This window comes from Manis javanica, chromosome 15 (genome assembly GCF_040802235.1).
Source record: "Manis javanica isolate MJ-LG chromosome 15, MJ_LKY, whole genome shotgun sequence".
Classification (NCBI taxonomy): domain Eukaryota; kingdom Metazoa; phylum Chordata; class Mammalia; order Pholidota; family Manidae; genus Manis; species Manis javanica.
In genome coordinates, this window is record NC_133170.1 from 23,251,392 (window position 1) to 23,273,532 (window position 22,141).

The 22,141-nt window shown below is 36.6% G+C and overlaps 1 protein-coding gene across 4 annotated transcripts; it reads right to left on the reverse strand.

The window, feature by feature from the left end:
- Positions 1-1,562: 1,562 nt before the first annotated feature.
- LOC108388139 (C-type lectin domain family 9 member A-like) lies at positions 1,563-19,207 on the reverse strand. 4 transcript variants are annotated; one of them, XM_073222903.1, is made up of 9 exons: positions 17,885-17,979; positions 17,119-17,242; positions 15,632-15,712; positions 8,425-8,574; positions 6,510-6,661; positions 5,081-5,202; positions 4,180-4,470; positions 3,898-4,023; positions 1,563-3,750 (listed from the first exon to the last, which is right to left on the reverse strand). In XM_073222903.1, exons 1-7 carry the CDS (start codon positions 17,918-17,920, stop codon positions 4,338-4,340), a joined length of 798 nt encoding a protein of 265 aa, XP_073079004.1. In that variant the 5' UTR covers positions 17,921-17,979; the 3' UTR covers positions 1,563-3,750; positions 3,898-4,023; positions 4,180-4,337. The 4 variants fall into 4 exon arrangements, with proteins under 4 accessions (XP_073079004.1, XP_073079006.1, XP_073079003.1 ...); XM_073222905.1 differs by lacking the exon at positions 17,885-17,979 and adding an exon at positions 19,067-19,207 and having other exon boundaries at positions 1,565-3,750; positions 3,898-4,470; XM_073222902.1 differs by having other exon boundaries at positions 1,565-3,750; positions 3,898-4,470.
- Between the last annotated feature and the right edge of the window lie 2,934 nt (positions 19,208-22,141).

A 22,141-nucleotide genomic window follows, 5' to 3' on the forward strand; every position in this document is an offset into this window, starting at 1 on the left:
CTACAAGAGTACTGATCATTTGATTATTTGAGGAAAGCAAGAAGTTTTTGAGATGTATGCTGTATTTGAGATGTATGTTAAAACCGATGGTTTTAACACTTTCTTAAAATGGAATCCTCTGAAGCAAGTTTATGTCATCAATACAGGGCCAATGATGAGTAAACTGAGTTGCAACAGGGTGAGTCATTCAATCAGGTCATGGAAAGTGAGAGAGAGTCTGGGAGAGCTGCCTACGCAGCCGGATTCTTGCTTAGGTGCCCTTCCTCTGAATGGCAGTAGGCTAGTCACCACAGGGCCATTGCATAACACCATCTCAGCCACTGATTTTGCTGGCTTATAGGTAAATCAGTTTTAGGGGTTTAACACCAGAAAGGGTAATTTTTTATAAATTATAAATCCTTACTTTTCAATAGTGGAACCTGGAGTCCTTTGTTTTATTTTCAACAAACTATCTCATGATCTGTGAGATATTTCAACATTATCTATCTCATGGTAAGATGACAATAAGTTAGGAAATAAATGATGAGGAGACCACTTGTGTGTTCATTTTCATAGGACTGTTTCACTTATCAATCACTACTTGCATATATCCTCCCTAAGAATTTTCTTTTCATGTTCTATTGATTAGCTAGGAAATTTCTTCAGTGTTTTAACACATTTTGTATGTATATTCTGTGCAGTCCAAAAAAAAAAAAACTGTATTTGTGGTCATAAAAGGAGAGTTTTACATCCCTTATTCTAATTCATTATTAGGCAAATCACTTTATTTCACGAAGCTTGTTTCATTAAGCATAAAGAGGAAATACATATAATTTCCTCATAGTGTTACTGTTAGCTGAAATGAGATAAATGTAAAATTAGTTTCATAACCTAAATCACAATATAAGATGTAAAAGAGATTAAAAATACGTGAAAAGGGAGAGAAGGATTTAGTGATTTATTTTTTTTAAAGTGGAGCAGCACAAACAAACAAACAAACAAACAACCTTCTTTGGAGACCTGTGTTCATGAGCAAATTGTAGAAAGACACCCACATTGGAGGCTGTAGATAATACCAAATATTTTCTATTGTAAGTACAGGTATTTAACACACATGGTTATTATAATAAGTGCATAACGAGAAATGTGGATTAGTCCTTCAGTTAAGCAGTTAAGTGTTATTTAAGCCTTATTACTGTAGAAAATAAATATGATTAGTATATGAGAAAGTCAAATGCCTGTGGACTAAGTTGCAAAATAGGGACATGACACACATTAAATTTTGACCCCTGGGATCCTACCTAACTGGTCTAGTTCAGGGTTAGATGACAAATGTCTCCTTACATGTCATTGCTTCAAGGAGTCTGGCTGCCTGGACAGTGGTTGTCAAATATTATTCTCTCTCCACATGTGCAACCTAAGGGAAAGTTTCACTTTAGAGAGTGAGGAAGGGAAAAATAGCATTTATTTGACATGTTTGCTGTTGTTGAGCTTATTCCTGCCCATCTTTTCCTTCAATCCCCTCATCTGACCTCAGTATACAACCAACACTGATCTCAACGTGAGGAAATTATTTCAAAAGAACAGAAAAGGAGTGTGACACAACATCTCTCCACAAACTTTTACTTACATTTTAAGAATAGGAAACAATCATAACATGCATTTGAAAATATGACTTGCTGAAAACGATTTTTGTTGTTGAGAACTGGGGAGAGCAGCACCCTATGAATTATCTTTTCAGTAAAGGACTTTTTCCCTCTCAGCTCTTGTGGGTTTAGGTAATTCTGAAGAAATTGCAGGAAAAGTCAAACAAGGAACATCGCTTTCCTGGTAGATTGAGTTCCCCGGAGTACACAGTGACCTATTTCTTTTCCTGAGGATATTGAACCAGCTCTTAAAACTTATCAACAGGAAACATTTCATGAGCCCTGTAACGGCAGGAAGTGTGAGCAGTGTAATGGGAGCATTTGCTTTCGGGATAAACACAGATTATGGAATAAGTAGATGAGTCTAGTAGGTTAAGTCAGGGTTGGCCTTAATATTTGGGAGTCAAATACCTTGTAAAGGGATTCTTGTCACTTTTGAAGAATATATAAAGTGTACATACCTTTTATTTTTTTTTACAAGATTCATTGTATGAATAGATTCTTGGAATCTAATAATACATATTCTTAGTGTATCAATATTACTATTCCAATATTTTTCTTTTTACACACTTAATATACTTCAGCCATTCCATATAACAAAACCTCTTTATATTTGTAGAACAAACTTTTATGTTCCCTTTTTTTAAAGCTAACTTGGAACTCATTGAGGTGGACCAAAGATACTCAGTTCATTATAGGTGAGAGTATGATACTAAACTGGTTATCTCAGGGCTGGGGCCTGATCTCTTACCACTGCCTTGAGAAAGGCCTAGGTATTACGGGTCAAAAGCAACCTGCAGGAAAAAAAAAAATCTTCCCCCATAATATCTGTGTGGAAAGCAGCATGGCCCCCGAGGAAATGTGTAGGAGCTCATGCCGGCGGCACTGAGATAAGATTCTGACTTGTAAATACTGCACCAAACACTGGCAGGGTGACATTAGCCGGAGGATGTTTGCCTTCTGCTTCACTGTACTTTTCCTTAAAAGAGTTATTAAATGCTTCCTATCCTTTCTCCAAACATAGCTCCATGACAATACTTTGAAGAATCTTGAAGACAAAGTCTTTACTACTAATAAGTGCTATTGTTTCTCCTTTATTCCAGGTTAATTATATTCAGCTGCTAGCGGCCAGCTGTGCAAACCCAACACAGGAGACAATTTACACTAGGTTTTCTTTGCTATTCTCCTTTTCTAGGTTCAGCAGAAAACTGGAGAAAATCCTTTTTGTTGAAATTCAAACCATTTAAACTCCAGACCAAGGGTAAACAAAGGAAAAGAAACCCAAAATCATGCCCTTCCCATTCGTGAAGGACCTTATCATTCAGAGGTGACCTGTTACAATAGACTGCTGGGTTCATTTAAATGACTGGCACTGCCTCAGTGACCTAGGGTTTATTTTACTTCATTGATGGAAGTGGGCTTTTTGTTATAAAGACAGAAAGATGAGAATCTAATGTAGCTCAGCTACTCCTGGTGAAAAATGAAAGGTTAAATGAAATTATATGGACTTCAGCAAGTATTTGATGAGAATCTACTTTGTAGTAAGCTGTTCTGGGGATAATAAGGGATAATAAGTGGTAGAAAAGTAATATAATAATAATAATAATAATTAGGAAGGAATTTGTCTTTCTCTAAATCATAAGATACTTTCCTATCAACTGTCTTTTGGGAACAAGCTAATTCATGTTCAAAGAGCCTACAAACTTAGGACATGGATTGTCTACACATTTATTGAGAAGATTCATTCACTTTAAAACAGATACTGTCTCTAGAAAGTTGCTGACATTTTACATATAAAATCTCTCTTTGCAATATTCCTGCAACATGGGCAGGAAAAGGGGTCATTTTTTACCTGGAACACACAAATAAGGTTGATGATATGTATATTAATGATTTAATCCTCAAACAATATTTTGAAATAAGTCTGTTAATTATTTTACAGTGAAGAAATTGAGGCCCAGAGAGATGCATTTAAAGGATTTAAAGGTTCTGCAGTGTTGACTTTGAGTCCGGGCCGTGAGCGGTGGGACGGGCAGCTGTCCTTAACGGAGACACCCTGGTGCTGCCAGCCTGACTGTTCCTTCCGCTTACCTGAAGTGCTAGTGGTTCACCTTCCATGAGAATCCTACAGCCATGAAAAGGGTATTTATTATCTTACAGGAAACAGACGGCAGCCTGTCTTCCTTCCAGTTTGAAAACCCGTATCTCCAACCTCCCACCTTCCCAGCCCAATAATATAATGCCTACAAGCCTAAAACATGCATAGAATTACCTGGCAAGACAGCCCGTTTAAAAGGCCACATTTATTCATTTATTTATTGAAAAGTCAGTCAGCTAGAACTACATCACCTCGGCAATGATTTATAGATTTCTGTATGGATTTCATCGTCACTGTAGACTAAAGAAAAGGAAGAGGAAAAAAGAATGGAAATTATTTTTCTTCAGTTTGTTCAAAAACCTGTAGGGTTTTGTCCTCTGTAGCTCTAAATTAGTTTTTTTCTTAGCAAACTGAACAAGGTCAAATGAGTGTCTGGAAGGTATTGACGAACGTTACCTTGTATAAAAGTAACAGTACGTCTTGAGTCCCAGGTAGGCGGCTTCATCGCTCACGCACTGGTTTAATTCTACACTTGCTGTGTCCTTTCGGGGTAGAGGTTTTCCAGTGACCTGTTCCAAATGCTTTGTAAGAGATCCCTTCGAGCACAATTTCTTTCAGACAGAGGATCTTAACGCATACTTCTCACAAATAAAATACTTCCAAACGCTGCAGTTAGCGAGAGAGAGGAACTTGTCCTTGAGATACCCACACAGCTGGTTAGTCGACTGGGGTGTCTGTAAAGGTGACCTGGAGAGGCAAGTCAGTGTATCTGAGGTTAGGTCTGGGGCTTATGGTGAGGGGTGAGTAGCTTTTCATTTTGGTTTATTTTGTTTTAATATGGCACCTTCTGTGGTTTTTGTCCTCCATTAATAATGGGGCTGTTTTCTCTCAATAAAAGTATGTTAATGTATTTCAACAAAATGCATGTTAAAATAATACATACAGAAAGTAGGCTCTACATTAGAATCTCTTTCCTAATTCTTAATTCTCAAAATAATAAGGCAGCCCTGTTCACCAATCTCTCTGGTTGTTTCTGAAAAGCTTAATATGGAAATTGCTTGATTACATCTATGGTCTCTTTCCCATAGCACTCTCTAGCCGTTAACTGATACAAAGGAAAGGTTCTTGATAATTATATAATATTTTTCATTCAGACTCTCAAATTTTGATGTGAATGTGTTTGGGGGTAACGGCAGCAAAGCCACTTAAACTACCTCGGCTTTGATTGAGTCAGAAGCCTGAGAAATGATCAGGGCTGGGTATGTCTCCTGGAGGAACTCGGAGGTGTAAAATAAAATGAGCTTTTGAATTCTCTCAGGTTTCTGATTTTCTTGGCACACGTCTGTCAGACACTTACAGGTCAGGGGAAGGGGCGGAGCCGTCTTGCCAAAGCCACGGCTGACTGAGTCCGTCCTGGGACAGCCCCACCCAGTAACCACGGCCACTTTGGATCTTACCCAGGCTGCCGGCGATAAAGTCCTGCAAGAAACAAGATTTGAACAGGGAACCGAGGGGTGAAAAAAAAAAAAAGCCCACAACAAATGACCATGAAACGTGAAGGGCAGCGTTTTGCCTTAGGCAGAGGTTAATGGGAATCTAAGAGCGGGAAAAAGAGAGAGGGGTATTATACTTTATAGACTTTTTTTCTCTAGTCATATGTTCAATGTAGTGTTAAAGATTATGGGAAAAGTAGGTATCTGGATTAAAATTGTTTAACAGATTCAGTTTGGTGGATAGTATGTCAAAAAAAAAGGGATGTGTCATACTTATCCCTTATTATGAGAAGTAAAAATATCCTTGACATTGATCATTCTTTTCCAGTATACATCAATACGAGAGATCATTTAGAAAATTCCAGAAGCAACTTAATGCAAGCATATTTTGTTAGAAGAAACATAACTAACTTTTGTCACCAGATTTGTACCGGAAAAATAGTGTGAGCCTGTAACAGTAACAAGTCAGTTCAAGTTGCCTTGGTTGACCGAACATCCTTAACTTGTTCTCCCATCATTCTTGAAAAATTAACTTGGACTAATTACTGAATATAGCAGGCATACATTTTTAATAAGGTCAGAAATACATAACTATACATTCTACTTCACACAAATTCATGAATACAGTGATTTCAGGGAGATATCTTATTGTTCACTTGTTAAGATGTTAGTAAACTAGGTTTAATGTCAATTAAACATCTTATTTAACAATTGCTTATTTTCATAGACCTGTCCATTTCATGAAATCACTTGACAGTTGTAATGTATGTATATCTGGGAGTGGGTTATATGTCAAAATGGTACCTTTAACCTCTCCCCATTTTTTATTTTTTTATTTTTATTTTTTATTTCTATTAAGGTATCATTGATATACACTCTTATGAAGGTTTCACATGAAAAACAATGTGGTTACTACATTCACCCATATTATCGAGTCCCCCCCATACTGCATTGAAGTCACTGTCCGTCAGCATAGTAAGATGCCACAGGGTCACTAGTTGTCTTCTCTGTGCTACACTGTCTTCCCCAACTTCCCCCCATTTTTGATTAACAAAGGACATAGAAATAACATACTCTCTTTGATTTCTGGATAGTCATTTTTTTTTTGTTTGTCCAATTAAAAGGAGAGCCAACCATACTAATTCTTATTTTGTCTCTTTTTAATCCTTTATTAAAACAAATACACTACCTTTATAGAATAATTAAGGAATCTGTCTTACTGGAATTACGTTTTTCTTTTAGTGCTTAACATGGTATTTTCAGAATGATACATAACCGTAAAACATTATTTACCATTTCTTCTTTGCTGTCTATTTGTAGGAGATTAGCGCCTTCTTTCAAACAATCCTCTTTACTGCTGTGCCAAATTTTCCAATTTTCAAAGACATAGTAACAACTTTCTCCATTCTGTATCCAATTGTCTGGACAAGGGCTGCAGTTATAGCCTTTGAATATAAACATTTTACTTTATTAGTGTTCTTGTAAAAATATTAGTAGCACAGCTCAAAATAATCCCCTGCAATACCCCCTGTAAAGTTCAACACTCTAATGAAATAGTTCTTAGGATGATACTTGCCAATTTCAGGTTCCCTGAGACTAGAGTAAAATCTACATAATTTTTTCCAACTACAATAGGTCTCTAAGAATTAGTTTGAGACAAAATTAATTTGGAGGTACTTTTTCCCTGTTCCTCTTTTTAAATAATTCATCTGGTAATTCTAATTTTATAAATCTTTCTTTTCTTTAAATTTACATCCTTTGCAGCCTTCATTTGTTTGCTTATTGTTTTGTGTCTGTTCATCTTACTGGCCCAGTTTAGTTCGGAATGTCCTGGAGCATTAGGCAAGTTGAGTAACCAGACTCGAGTGGATGTTTAAACTCTGAGAGTTAAACATAAGAATATTTCACATAAAATTGAGAGAAGATCAGAGTACCTTATGGAGTGATTTAAAAATATGTGGATGAGGAAAACTGAAGAAAAACACAGGTGACTGGTGCTTATCTTAGGACTCTGATGTAGCTGAGAAGAAAGCCATAATGTTTAATCATTTCTATGGAAACTTTTGCAAGAAAGAATGTATTCACAAAAGGATGCTCAAATGTGTAAAAGGGGAATCAAAGAGCAGAATTAGACTGAGGGTTTCTGGAAAGACACTGAAACTTCCAGAACTCTAGTTTCTGGAGAGAGGTCACAAATAGTTCATTATCAGTTTCCATAGCCCAGATGTTGAGTTATTTAAGTCTCTTCAATTCTCCTTATCTGGAATCCATGCTAAAGAGAATCATGCAAATGGTTAAAGTTACAGCATAAATAATGTTGACATTGGCAGTTGAAGGCTTGGAATGCATATTGGATTTGTAGGTCTCCAAAATGGATACTGCCTCTCATTCAAGGTTGGTGGCTCAGAGGTGGGCCTAACTCATGCTTGCAATGACCTGTTAGTGTTAAAACATTGTTGGGCACAAAGTGTTTCTTTGTACATTTGCTTGACTACATTTCAACCAGAAGGAGCTATGGTAGGATTTTGACCTCTCTCATTGCTGATTACTTAAATGGTATCCATTACAGGGAAGTTAATTCTCCAAATTATGTGTAGTAATATTAAATGCTAATTAAGTAATCACTGAATATTTGAAAACTATACAACAGGTAGAAATAGACTGTTTTAGGTTTAAAATGCTTGTAAGAATGGTAAAAGATAAAATTGAAATAACTTCATAGAATTTTTAAAAAGAGCTGAAGCCTGCATTTTTATACTTTCATAGTAATTTCCAAAATGAATTTTCTGCTCAAAGAGATAATTACCTAAATTTGAATATAAAGCAATATCTAAACTAAATATATTGAGGAATTTGGATCTCTCTATATACACTTATAAATTTGAGTGGCTGGATAAAACATAGAATGCTGCTTTTTATTTTTTTAATCCAATCTGCTAATCTCACACATTTCACTTTGAGATTTGACTACGTGTTTTCTTTATCTGCGTTTCTTGGAACCTCAGTATTTTCCACATATATTGAGATATACAAATAAGATTAAACTTCAGAGTCCTATTATAAAATCCAGACTACAATTTTATCATTAAGAATTTTTATAATAAAGACAGAATTTTATAATAAGGAAAATAAAATGTGCATCACTGTTTCTTTTGAGGAATTGGTGCCTACATTGTATTTGCACAGTGGAAACTGATTGTATACCTACTACCTGAACAGAAAGAGTTTTCAATGAAGGTTTGGCAATATTTCATCTGGAGGCTGTGGTTTCTCTGCCACTGCGTGAGGGTCAGCAGTGCTCTGTCCTGTTGGGTAAGTTTTTCTTGCTGCTTCATTACAATAGCAGACACCTGGAACACTTCAAAAACACCAATCATTCCTCATAAATATGGACAAATTATAACAAAGTAATCCTTCAGCACAGACTAAAGACAACTACCAATTACTGATTATTTTGGTGACTTTAATATTCATTGTTTTTGTTTAAAATTTACACTGTTCAAGAATCAAAAACCACAAAGGCTGCACAGCAAAACATCTCTTTGTCCCTCATTTCCTTATTTGCCCAATTCCAATCCCCAAACCAGTCGGGCTTACCAATATGTTTTTTATTCTTCCAGAGATATTTTGAATTTTGTGAGCAAATGAATGTGAAATGCACTCTCTTCCCTTTACACAAATAGTAGCAATCTGTTCACATGGCTTTGTACCTTTTATTTTATCATTTAAAATATATTTTGGATGTAATTTTGTATCCATACACAAAGCTTTCTCCTCTGTCATCAGAACTGTATAGGATTCCATTATATGGATGTATCATGATTTATTTTAGTCATTTTCATTGACTTTTGGACTATATGTAATCTTTTGGTACTATAGAAATCAATACTGTAGTAAAGAAACTTAGTCATACATAATTTCACAAATGTGCAAGTATATTTTTAAGATAAGTTATGCAGTCAAAGTTTCTTCCTGCCCTTCCCCCTCTTTAATCCCTGGTAATCATTCATTTGTGTTCTCTTTTGATAATTCTGTATTTCATTGATGTTACAGAAATGTGAACATACAGCATATAACCTTCTGTGATTAGCTTTTCTCACTCAACATAATTCTCCGGAGTTTCATCCCGATTGTTGTGCAGATAAACAGCTCGTTCCTTTTTGATGGTTGAGTTGAATTCCATGATACGGATGTCCTGTAGTTTATTTAACTGTTCACTTACCGAAGGACATCTGGATAGATTTCAGGTTTAGGTCATTGCAGAAAAGACTGCCATGAACATTCACTCACATGCGGGTCTTTGTGTGAATACAAGTGTTCATTTCTCTGAGGTACATGCTCAGGAGTGCAATTGCTATGTTGAAAGCATGTGTCAAGTTTAGTTTTTCAAGGAGATTTTGGACTATTTTCCAAAATCACTGCACCATTTTACATTCCTTACCGGGAGTGTATGAGTGTTACTGCTCGGCAGTCTCACAAGCATCTGATGCTGTCACTGGCTCTTATTTCAGCCATCCTCTGGGTGTGAAATGATATCTGTACTGCAGTTTTAATTTTCATTTCCATAATAGCTAGTTAGGTTGAGCGTGTTTCCTTGTGCTTATTTGATATCTATCCTCTTTGGTGAAATTTCTTTTCATGTCTTTTGTGCATTTTCTAATAGGATGGTCTGGTATTTTAATGTTGAGTTTTAAGAGTTCTTTCTATATTCTATATTCTAGTCTGTTATTGATATGTGGTTTGCAAACATTTGTTCCCAACTGGTAACTTAATTTTTTATTCTCTTCATAGTGTCATTTTCAATTTTGTTGATTTTCAGCCTATTAATTATTCTTTGGTTGTCAAATTTAAGAACTCTTTGCCTAGCCTTAATCCTAAAGATTTTCTACTGTATTTTTAGACTAAAATTTCTCTAAGCTTTATAATTTCTATTTATAAGTCTATGATCCATTTTGAGTTATTTTTTATAAGCCATGAGACTTAAGTTGAGGTTTTTATTTTTTTGTCTTTGCTTTTTCTAGCTGTGCACGTCCAATTTCTCAACACTATTTGTTGAAAAGGTTATCCTCCTCCATTGAATTGATTCTGCACCTGTGCCAAAAATCAGTTTGGCATATTTGGATGGCTCTATTTTTGGATTTTCTACTGTATATTATGAATGTATGTGTATGTGTATGTAGCAATATGATAAGTTTTGAAATACCACAGATTGATTCTACCCACTTTATTTTTGTTTTGAAAACTGTTATAACTATTCCAGGCCTTTTGTTTTTCCACGTAAGTTTTAGATAATCTTGTCTCTATCTACAAGAAATCTTGCTGAGATCATAATAGGCATTGCCTTAAAACTATATATTAACTGGAGAAGAATGAACATATCTGCTATGTTGAGTCTTGCAATCCAAGAACATGGCATGTCTCTCAATTGATTTGCTTATCAGTGTTTGGTAGTTTTCAGAAAAAAGGTTCTGTACATGTTTTGTTAGATTTAAAACTAAGTATTTTGTTTTTTTGAGTGATTGTAAGCAGTATTGCATTTTTAATTTTGGGGTCCATGTATTCATTACTAGTATATAAAAATACAATTGATGTTTGTACGTTTACCTTGTATTCTGTGACCTTGCTGACCATATTGATTAGTTCTGGGTTAAGGGCTATACCGGCTGCCTTTACATGGAGAAGTGATTTAGCATAATTATTAAACTTGTTTAAAATAGCTTATGACATATTAATAATTATTAAATGGCAGTTATGTAGACATGTTTTATAGGAGAGAAAAGCATCAGGGAAATCAATTACTGAATTAAAAAGAAACATCTATACATGCAGACAGATCTTGAGACGTTAAAATAAGATCTTTAAAAGGGAAACTGAAAAAAGAAAGAAAGAGGCAGAACTGTAAAATGATTTCCATTTTTTAACTGCAGGAGACAGTTAACCAAGATCCAAAAGGACCCTGATGCAGAGGGTCTGAGCTGGCCTGTAGCGGCCGCACTGGCCGCACGCTCCTGTCAGGCTGCTGTTTTAGGAGAATGGATTCCTAGAGAAATGCAAGTTAAGTAAATATTGATTATGGTTGATCCACACAAAATCTACTTAGCTCTTCCTCCAAGGAGGGTTGGATCCCATTTGGCTGTGATCCTGTTAGAGAATATTGCTATGAAGGGAAAGAATACAGTTTATGTATAAAAAAGCAATTTGCACCTGCACGTTAATGGTCTCCTCATTAACTGGCCAAATAACTATTCATAGCAAATTATTTAACTGCATATCTACATTTTATGATCTGTTCTAGTTATCAGCACTGGTACTGAGAAGGGAATGCTAGAAATCAGGAGCCGCAGACTGCAAAAGGCAGCTGTTTATTCCCCGTCCATCTGTAGATAAAGGAACCAGGCTGCCAACAGTTCGGATTGTTTGCTTCTTCTTGTCAGAAGGTTGGATCCAAGCAGAGGGGGGAACAGGACATGATGATATTTATTTCGTTCTATTGATAACCTGCCTGGTAACTTAATTTTTGATCCTCTTCATAGTATCATTTTCAATTTTGTTGATTTTTCAGCCTATTAATTATTCTTTGGTTGTCAAATTTAAGAACTCTTTGCCTAGCCTTAATCTTAAAGATTTTCTACTGTATTTTTAGACTGAAAAATAATAATCTCTGGTTGGGAATTTGATTCTAAAATTTTAAATTTCGATGAACTTTTTCTAGATTAATTATATTTTTGAGGTTATTGTTGGTTTGTTGCTGTATGAAAAGCTTATGTTACATAAAACTGTAATAAAACTGGAGAAAGGGAAATGAGACTTCTCTTTATTTTTCCCCCTAAATGGGAAACAACCACTACACTTTTACTGGTGTTGGGTGTAACCCATTGGTAAGTGAGAAATAAAGATTAAACAATGTAATTACCTGAGTAAATATAAGAAAATACTTATAAAGCCCAATAAAATAGAAGTGTTACATAATGATATATATATACTTAGTTGATGAATTATGAACGTGAAATAGGACAGTAAAAACAAATGACAAAACCTAATTTCTTAGAAAATATTTTGCATTATAGGCTTTTTAAAATAGAAAGTAATTTAGCATGTACAGTATTATACAATTAAACAAAATACAGATAGTAAGAAGAAAGTAAGAAATTACCTTTACCTACCTTTAAATCTACCTCTCAAAGTTGACATTTACTTTATATCTGTTGAAACTTTTATCCCTATATCCATGTTAAGAAACATCTTTTACATATAATTTTTATAAAATTAATTTTTCTATAAATGACATTTTAATCTTTTTCATGAAAAAATATTTCATAACCTTATATCTGTGTTAATGATGATAGTTCTAGAAGACTTTTTAAAATTATTGCATTTTATTCTTTTGTATCAGTGTAACATGGTTTATTTTGCCACTCATTTTGTCAGATATGTACCAAGGCACTTTTAATAATATGTAACCATAATTTGCAATTAGCTCATTTGTTATTTATAACATGATATTTTAATTAGAAGGATGTAGATTTCAATCACTATCTTTGTCAGAATTCATGTCCCTGTTTCTAATAAACATATATATTATATAATTTCTCTCGCTGTATATATGTACTTATATATATAGAAATTATATATACTCACTAAATATAATTTATATATATATATATATAGTTTCAATATTAGTATTAACCTTTATCTTACTATGATCATTTTCATGAAGAGAACATTTAACATTGTTTATGAAAATGGAACATGATTAAGATGGAATAATGATTTAAAATTAAAAATCATTTTCATAACTCAAAACCTACTGGCTGTAATATAATAACTAGCAGGGACAAACAATTAAGAGAGTCCAAAGTGAACAAACTGCTTCTTATTTAACACAACTGCTTTTTTTCCTATAACTGGTTTTAGTTTGAAAAATCTAAGTACCAAGAATGTATGACAACCTTGGCAAATGATAATGTTAGTAACAAAAAATATGCCATTATACTTGAACAAGAGCTAAGGGTAAATATACTTTACATTGTGATACATAGCTTTGCAAAGTAGATAATTATAGTTATTAAAAGAAAAGAAATCCCAAACTTTTTTTGTAAGCATTTTTCTGGATATTACTGAACATTTGAAATGCTTTGTTTTCTACCTAGTTTAACTTTACCCTCATCAAAGTAACATTTTCTTCACGTAATTTTTGTCTTGGGAGTTAAAAAGATTTTTTTGAATACATACACCATCCATGGGATTAAAACACTTAAAACCCCAAAAAAATAAACACTGAAATATCACGCATCGTTCAATCCATCTCAGTCCTCTTGCCCCATTTTTTGTTATTTCCTATACATCCTTCCAGGGTTGGTGTACCTTGAAGAATATATCCTTTCTTAATCAAGTTGTGGCATAATAATGACATTATTTTAAATGTTTCTTTTTTCATTTAACAGTATGTCATGGAGACATTTGCCTATCAGCCTACAGAGCAGCTGCGCTGGTCCCTCCTCTCTCCTCCCCCACCCCCGCCCCCCTTCTTCTCTCCCTCCTCTCTGCTCCTTCCAGTTCCGTTCTTGTTCCTCCCCTCCCCCTCCTCTCTTCCTTGTTTCAGGACCTTCCCTAGTGTGGATGTGCCATTGTGGATTTAAATGGGCCCGTAATGACAGACATTGGCGTTTTTCCAATCCTTTTTTTCTCCCATGGCCACACATGCAGGATTACCTACAGGAAAAATTTCCAGAAGAGGGATTTTGGGGTCAAAATTAATTAGTACAGGTTCAGATAACCCAGATTTGTTAGGAACATGATCGTCATAGTTTCTTAAACAGATTTCATGTACTACACAGAAAGGAAAACAGAATTAAGTATTCACTGGACAGCAAGTTTGTTGAAGGCATGGGAAATGTACAGTATGCATTTATAAACATCCGCGGTATGTACCATATGCTTTCTGGCTATAAATTGGTGACTGGAGATATAGGTTTATATTTATATAAAAAACAAATTCTACATCTCATCCACTTGGTGATATTCCTTAACAATGTTGTATTTTTAGTTGATCTTGTTTTTAACTGAAAGTGATCTTTACACTTCAAGTTTATCTTCTTATTCCACATATTTAATTCTTATAAACAATATTGAAATTTACTTTATAGAAGTGATATTTAAACCATATCTTTTGATATTTGTAATGTCAGTTGAACACGGATTCTTGTACTTTGGTTAAAAGGGAGCTTGGCAATGGTCCATTAAAAGTCCCATGTTTTACAGAAGAAACTGGATTTTTAGGTGTTAATTGACTTATCTATCAGTTCTCTTCCAACTCTACAGTACTTCCAGTGTATCTGCTTGATAAATAGATATTTAAATGTGAATTTCTTAGGAAACTGGGCTGGTATTTGATTTAAGTAATTGTTTTTTGCTAAAGCACTGAGGGAGGATAGGGTGAGATAGGAAAACCTTTCTGGAAGTTCTAACATTTGTTGTGGGCTGTGAAATTTGAGGATATTGACAAGGTAACAATTACTTATTGAATTCCTACTATTCCTTAAAATCTTCCTCTAATAACTATGAGGAACAAAGCTCTAGCTGACATGAACAAGATGAAATATTTTGCAAAAGCAAATCTGAACCTGTCTCTTCTTCCTTCTCAGAACTTGAAATTCTCCATTACCAGCCAAGGTCTCCTACTTAGACAATGATTTGCCAAGACATCCAAAAATAACGATCTGGACAGACCTTCATCTCTCTCCTTCTAAGCATATTTTTTAGTGCTGGCCTGAGTGGTGATAAAAGTTCTTAATACTTTTTTTGGATCTTCAGCTCTGTAACTGTTAAATTTTATGAAAATTTCACTTGCTAGATATGGAAACATGTCAAATTTGGACAAAAGGGAGTAAAGAAATGTGGGTAAATATGGCTCAAATGAACTTTTCAGGTTTGCATTAAACATTAAATTGAACCTTGCCTAATGTAAAGTGAAAAACCCTTATTAAAATAATCTACATAAATCAAGTGTAGAACAAATGTATATTTAGAAAAGGAAGAACATATACTGAAATCTGTCAAATTGTATACTTTTGTATGCTAATATGATTTGAACTGAATCATAATATGAATCATTACTTGCATTTTCCCCAAATAGACCTATGGCATTAAATTTGAGTTAGTCAACTTGTAATGTCTAGTTATCAGTGGCATCAAGTGCTTGGAGAGTCATGTGAAATAAACGATCCGTAAGTTCAATCAGGAAGCCACTACTTTGCATCATTTATATGTATTTGGATGTTTCTAATTGGTTTATTGATCCATTTATAATTTGGAAGTTTTATTTATAATGATATACATGTATAATTGCATATAAAGCTCCTGCAGTATATACATATATGCATATAAGTTATTTTAAAGATATCCTTGTTACTTACACTTAATCCCCAAAAAAATGGAGGTTGCTAGTGAGCCAATGCAGAAAATACATAAAACCATCATCGCAAGACACCATGTTCCTAAGCAAGGAAAAGAGACAATGAAATTGAGTTAGAGAAAGTAGAGGAGAGAGGTGGGCTGGGATAAGAGTCAACTGAGTATGAGAAGGAATTAACACTAGGCATGCATTCCTACTAGTCTCTGAAGCCTTGTGGCTCCATAGGCCAGGAAAAAGAGAACTCACGCTCTTTGCAATGCAAGTTATGAGTTGGAATACATCTGATTTGGAAAAATGCCCAATTGAACACTTCTCATATTCTTTCATGATGCTACCACCACCTAACTAGATAGTTACAGGCATTCTTTCCCCACAAGCCTCTGGAGAGCATAGCAAACCAGGGAGCATGCCTTTGTTTGGGAAAGCAAATATGCCGTGTTGGCATCTTCTCATCTCCTTTCAATTGAACATGACTGGTTCAGCGATATTTCCTTTTAACCTACAATTTTGGACAAAGAACATTCTTCCAGGTGATTTTTGCATCTCTTCAGTAAGGAGAAATGAAGAATGTGTGATTTGTGCTATTCTTATCACTAATCAGGGAAAAATGGATAATACTGATTTTTGGATAGTGTAGTAGGCTGTGGAATGCCCCTGCCCAGGATGCCCGGGTCCTAATGCCTGGAACCTGTACATGATTTCTTAGGCAGCAGAAGAGACTTAACATTTGTAATGAAGTTAAGGATCTTGGGAGGAGTACATTCATCTTTTCTTGGGCCCTTACTAGTTGGAGGTGTTCCGAAGAGAGGGGCAGAGTGCTGTAGGTGTTTGGCTGCTGGCTTCGAGAATGGAAGAAGGGGCCCTGAACCAGGTAAACTGAGAAGGGCAGTGCTAGAAGCTGGAAATCACAAGGGAATGGCTTCTCCCCTAGAGTGTCTGGAAGGAATCCCTCGTCTTAGCCCAGGGAAACCCATTTTAGATTTCTGAACTCCAGTAAGATTAAAAATTCGTGTTGTATTGAACCCCTGAGTCTGTGGTAATTAATTAATTAATAACCACAGGCTGGATCACTGAAGCAGCTCCAGGTTGATGAAATAGTGCTAGTTTTTCAACCTGTGTTTTCTCTTTATTTTTTAGTATTAATCAGAATACTTTTTGGGGTGTTTTATGCAGGAACTAAAATAATACAAACCGTATGATTTCTTTCACTTATTTTCCAAATTCAGGAATCTTTGTCTTTCCAGGAAGAGAGAAAGAGAGAAGAAAAGCATTGCACATTTGTAAGCCCATCCATCACTCTTTCTCTTCTGCATCTTCACTTATTTCTCCTGCATTTCATTTCATTGGTTAATGTTAGCACATCATGCACAGCACCATGCCCTTTAAGTGGGTTTATCTCAGATGAGAATAATCACCTTGGGCTCATCCCCGAACAGGTACCAAAGCATAAACTGCAAAGTCTTGGACTTAATAATCAGAATGGGTTACCTGAATACTTGGTGGAAGACAGATGTTTCTGGAAAGGGTTTGGGGTTGGATTATCCCACTGAAGAGAGGAGTATGCATCTTCCTCCTGCATGCTTGAGTTGCTTGGAGAGGTGAGGCCATCCACCTGAGGAGCAGAGGCAAATAACTTCCTTTGTCATCAGGAGCAGGTTGACGGAAGAACTGAAATGACAACTTTTTCACACTAGTGGGAAACTATGTTTAAGTTTAAGGAATAGAACTAGCACCTTCATCCAGAAAGTAGAAGTTTAAGCCAAAGCACAACTTATCAAAGAAGGAAATGAGAAAGAAGCTGAACTCAAATGGCCAGTGACGGCGAGGCAGGGCAGGGACATGGGCAAGGGCCATGCCATTGTAACATCTACTTAGCCAGAGAAAAAGGCCCATCTGTTCTTTAACTTAATCTATAAACTGTTCTTCCTCCTCTTCCAGCACCTTAATCAATTAAGTAACTTTGTAACCAGGTCAGGAGATAGACCTCCAAGTGTAAAAGAACCTATATGGATAAAGAATGCCAAGATATGGGTCAAGACAGTCGCCTGAATAACCTTTTCTTAAGATAAAATTTCAAAGGAATTCTGAATCACCTGTAAATATCATGCCTTATGCTGATCTCTACCCTAAAGGCCCTATAAAACCCCAAACCCCAAACCCTTAAGTGCGCCTCCTCTCTGAGGTTGTCCTCACTCCTCTTTCTTCTAATGTGTAATTTTTGCTTTAAATAAAAACTTTTCACTGCTCAACTTACTGCTTTTTGTCTCTGAGCTCTTCCAGTGGCAAGCATCTTTGTTACTTTGCTGTTTCATTCCAGTTTTTAGACTGAAGCACAAATCTTCACTCTCTCTGTCCTACTTCAGACACGTAGGGAAGAACTGAGAGCTCTGAACTGGGCTTGCAAGTTCCCCTTGCATGGGTGACCCAGACAGAACTGCAGCTACACAATCAGGCTTCTTAGAAGCCTGCCAGAAGTCTCCTTTCTTTGCCTTTGGGAAGTTCTCAGAACATAACTCACTCCATCCAGTGCTCTGTGGCTCCCCGAAATGCTGGGGTGGTGGGGGCTTAGTTCCCATGCTGTGCAGATGCAAGTGGATGTGGGACACCAGGTGACTCTGGCTTCAGGAGTTGGCAAGGGATTTGCCCCATGCCGAGCAGGAGTTCAGTAGCCTTCCCTGTCCTCCCTCTGCTGTTCCTTGCTCTCTGCTGCCTGCAAGGCAGCTGCCATTACCTGCTACTCTTGCTTTAATGAATTCCTTCCTTACCTACACTCCTCTGACCTACTCAAGAATTCTTTCTGTGGGGGCCCGGCCTACAGCCGAGGCTGAGCCCCACTCTAGCTGGACAACGCCCTAAAGATGGCGCCTGCTTCCTGCTCACCAACCTTTCCCCCTCTCCCCTGTTGGGGATTGGCCCAGCAGACTTCCGTACCCATGCACAGCTCGTGCTGCCCGCTTAGAGTGGTGCGTGACACCTATCTGCTTAAAGGTCACGCATGATACTGTCCCGGATTGGTTGGGTGACTGAATATAAGGGAGCCCGCCGGGAGGGAGAAGAGCTGCCCGACAACTGCTGTAACCGCCGCGAGAGATTAGACAATAAAGCCTAGAGAAGAATCAAGACCTTGGGCGTGTTGCTTCGGTCCCTGAAGGGTCGTGATACTTTCTCGTTCAGAGTCAAGCACACACCCACCCCCGCCTCCCACCCCCACCATCCACGTTGAAGTTTCTTGCAGTGCTTCACCTTGTGCACAGAGAGAGACCTCCCCAGATACAGCTGCCCAGCAACAACGGAGTAGTTTAATGCTCTGATTTCTAAAATGTAGCAGATATTGAAGGTGATAGCACTGGGTTAGGGTCAACAAGGAAAGGATAGAAGTGCAGGGAATGCATTTGTATTTGATGTAGGACATGAAGCATGGGAATGGCTTACATACCAACACTATGAGGAGAGTCCCATTGGGCAAAGCAGGGTAAGGAGCTGTAGATCACTGTGTGTCCTTCAACATGTAAGCCAGGATGGGACTCCATCCCTGAAATACATTTACACACGGTATTACTTAGGGGAATACAGTTGCTATGATAAGTAAACCTCAAAAAATCCATTGTTCAACACCATAAATGTTTATTTCTTGCTCACATAACATTTTAGCTCCAGTAATCCTAGCCAGTGGGTCATTTTCTCCTAAATGGCGCCTGGGTGCTTTCTACCTCGTGAGACATTGGCATGGTCTACTTCCAGTCATTGGAAAGGAAAAGAGGGGAATCCAGTGGCAAATCCACACCTGCTTCCCAAAAGCCATAACCAAGAGGTAACATATGTCACATCCATGTGCCCTAATGGAATGCCCACTTTTAGATCTAAAGGTTGGGCCTGATAAATGTAATTTTTGCCTGGCTAGCAAATTTTCAATTACTACTTTATTCCAGAAGGGAAGCCTGAATTATTTAGTGGATAGATGGCCATTTCTGCCACATCCTGTGACTGCTGCACTGGTATTGAGAAATTTGATACTTTAATTATCATTCATCTATTGACCATTTGTCCTCATGGCCAAAGGTCATGTCTTTCTAATTTACCAGATCAACCTACAAAATTGCAATGCTCTCTTTTGTTTTAGTATCTTACTGGCTCAGTCATTGGCCTCTGTTAGAGAAGAAAACAATTTCACCCTCAAGGGGTAATCTAAAGACAGTTAATAAAGACTCTGTGTGTGACATTTTGGGAAGGATTAAAGGAGTCAAAAATGGATGGTGGAATATGCACTGGGATGCTGTTACCACTCCCAGGCCTGAAGGAAACATACAGCCTTTGCCAAACCATGGCATAACAGGGAGAGATCCAGGGGAATAAATACCCTAACCACTCTCCTTTCACCCTCTGATCACTGCCAGTACCTCCAGTAGCTAAATTAACTAACTGGAAGATAGAGGCCATGTGCCCAGATAATGCTGTTCATTGAGCTCTGCCTCCCAAGGCACAGGGTGGGGCTGAGAGGATCTGGAGAGGCAAGTGGAGAATGTCCAGTAAATTCTCCAAGCATTTTATCTGATTTCTATGTGACCTGAGATCTTGATCTGAGAAATTACGGGACTTAATGGGTAACATTTACAATGGGATGATTTCTGTCTTGAGGGTGCAAACAATTGCACCCTCAAGGGGTAATCTAAGGACAGTCTTGAGGCAAAAGAGGGGTACCATAAGTATATCACATGTGCATTAAGACAAATGTCAGGGACACAGGAACTGAAGTTTCATGGCTTGTTACTGATTTTCAGGTTCAAATTCTGTCAGCCCTAAATATCAGGCTCAGAAAGGTCTAGTTTTTTTTCCCAAATACAGTATGCTCTCTAAAATATTTCTTTGGGGGACTCATTGGGCTCTCCCAATAAAAAATTTATTATTTATATTATATTAATCTTTTGATGCTTTGATTGTATTATATTAATATTAATGTATTGATGTTTTTAATCATACTGTTATTTATTAGTCATTACATCCCAAGTATTGTTTCGAAGGGCTTTTACATGAATTATTGTGATTCTCACAAGAACCTTTGAAATAGGTACTACTATTAGAGTGTTGTAATTTACTTTATTGTAAATTAAATCAAGACACAGAAAAGCCAAATTATTTACCAAAGTTCGCTCATGTAGTAAGTGGAAGAGTTAGTATTTGGAACAAGGTGGGCTGATCACAGAACTTGTCCTATTAAAAAATCTGTGCTCTTCTGAGTTTATGCACAAGATGTTTTTGATATGAGCACCAGAAAAGAGAGTCTTTGTAGGCACAGTCTGATTGATTCATATTTTTTTAATTGTATTTTTATCATGCACTAAGATATTAGTCTTTGGAAGTCAGTTGTGCCATAGTGGTGTATAAATATATGCTTTTCCATTTGAGGGAGATAAAACACTGAAATTCAGAGATACAGCTGATTTTTGGATAGCTTTCTGAATTATTACTTTCTATTTGGTTTCTTTGAATAAACAAGTAAGAATTGGAAAATGATATTCTCCCCCAAAAGCCAAGATTTCATTATCAGAGGTATTGTTTTTCCTCAACTCCCCCAAATCTGCTTGTGTATTGATAGTCTAAAACAAGATAAGGACTCAGGTATCTTTGGGTGTTAGTGCACAAAGCTATACAAGTAATACATATTTATTGAGTATTTGTTACATTTGGTACTCTGCTCAGTACTTTATATAATTATATTAACTATATAATTATATTAAATAACCCTCACAATTACCTTATGAGTAATGTAATAGTCTTAAACCTGTTTCACAGATGAAGAGACTGAATTTCCAGAGACTATTTTACCAAAAGCCACACAGGGGGTAAGTTCTAAAGTAATGTTTCTTGAAATGTATCAAAGACTATTTGTATTAAAATTATGTGTTTATTAAAAACAGGACCCTATGTCTCCTCAGCCTTCCAACTGAGCACCCTAAGTATTCGTGTTTGAACACCTGCATGTTTTAACAAACACTTCAGTTGAGATGTTTGAGAATCACGTTTGTAAGTTTTACTCCCACTAATTTAAGAAGAATGAGTACCTTCAGGAAAGCTATAGGAAAGAAATGCAGTTTTTGCCTGTTATCCTGCTAAAGGGCATCTCCCCAATGTATCTATAAATACTTCATGAGTTACTCAGCAAAAACCAAGCATAGAACTGACAGGAAAAGAACCAGATAAAGCATTTTTACTTGCTGTCCTATTAACCTATGAACCTTGTTAAGAATTCATTTTCAAACCCCATCAGTTTCTTGCAAACTTCATTTCCCTTCTTTTGCATAGGAAATCACTGCTGCTGAGTCAGACCAGAGGTGGACTTGGAATAGCAGCTGTATTTGTGTAGCGCTTTACTGACTGCGGTGCCTTCTAATGAACTGCCTCCCACAGCGAGCAGCAAATATTTTTCTATTTCCTATGACCCAGGAACTATGCATGGCACTGGGCATAGGATGGCATATAGAAGCCATGCTGTTTGCTTTCATGGACTTTCTGA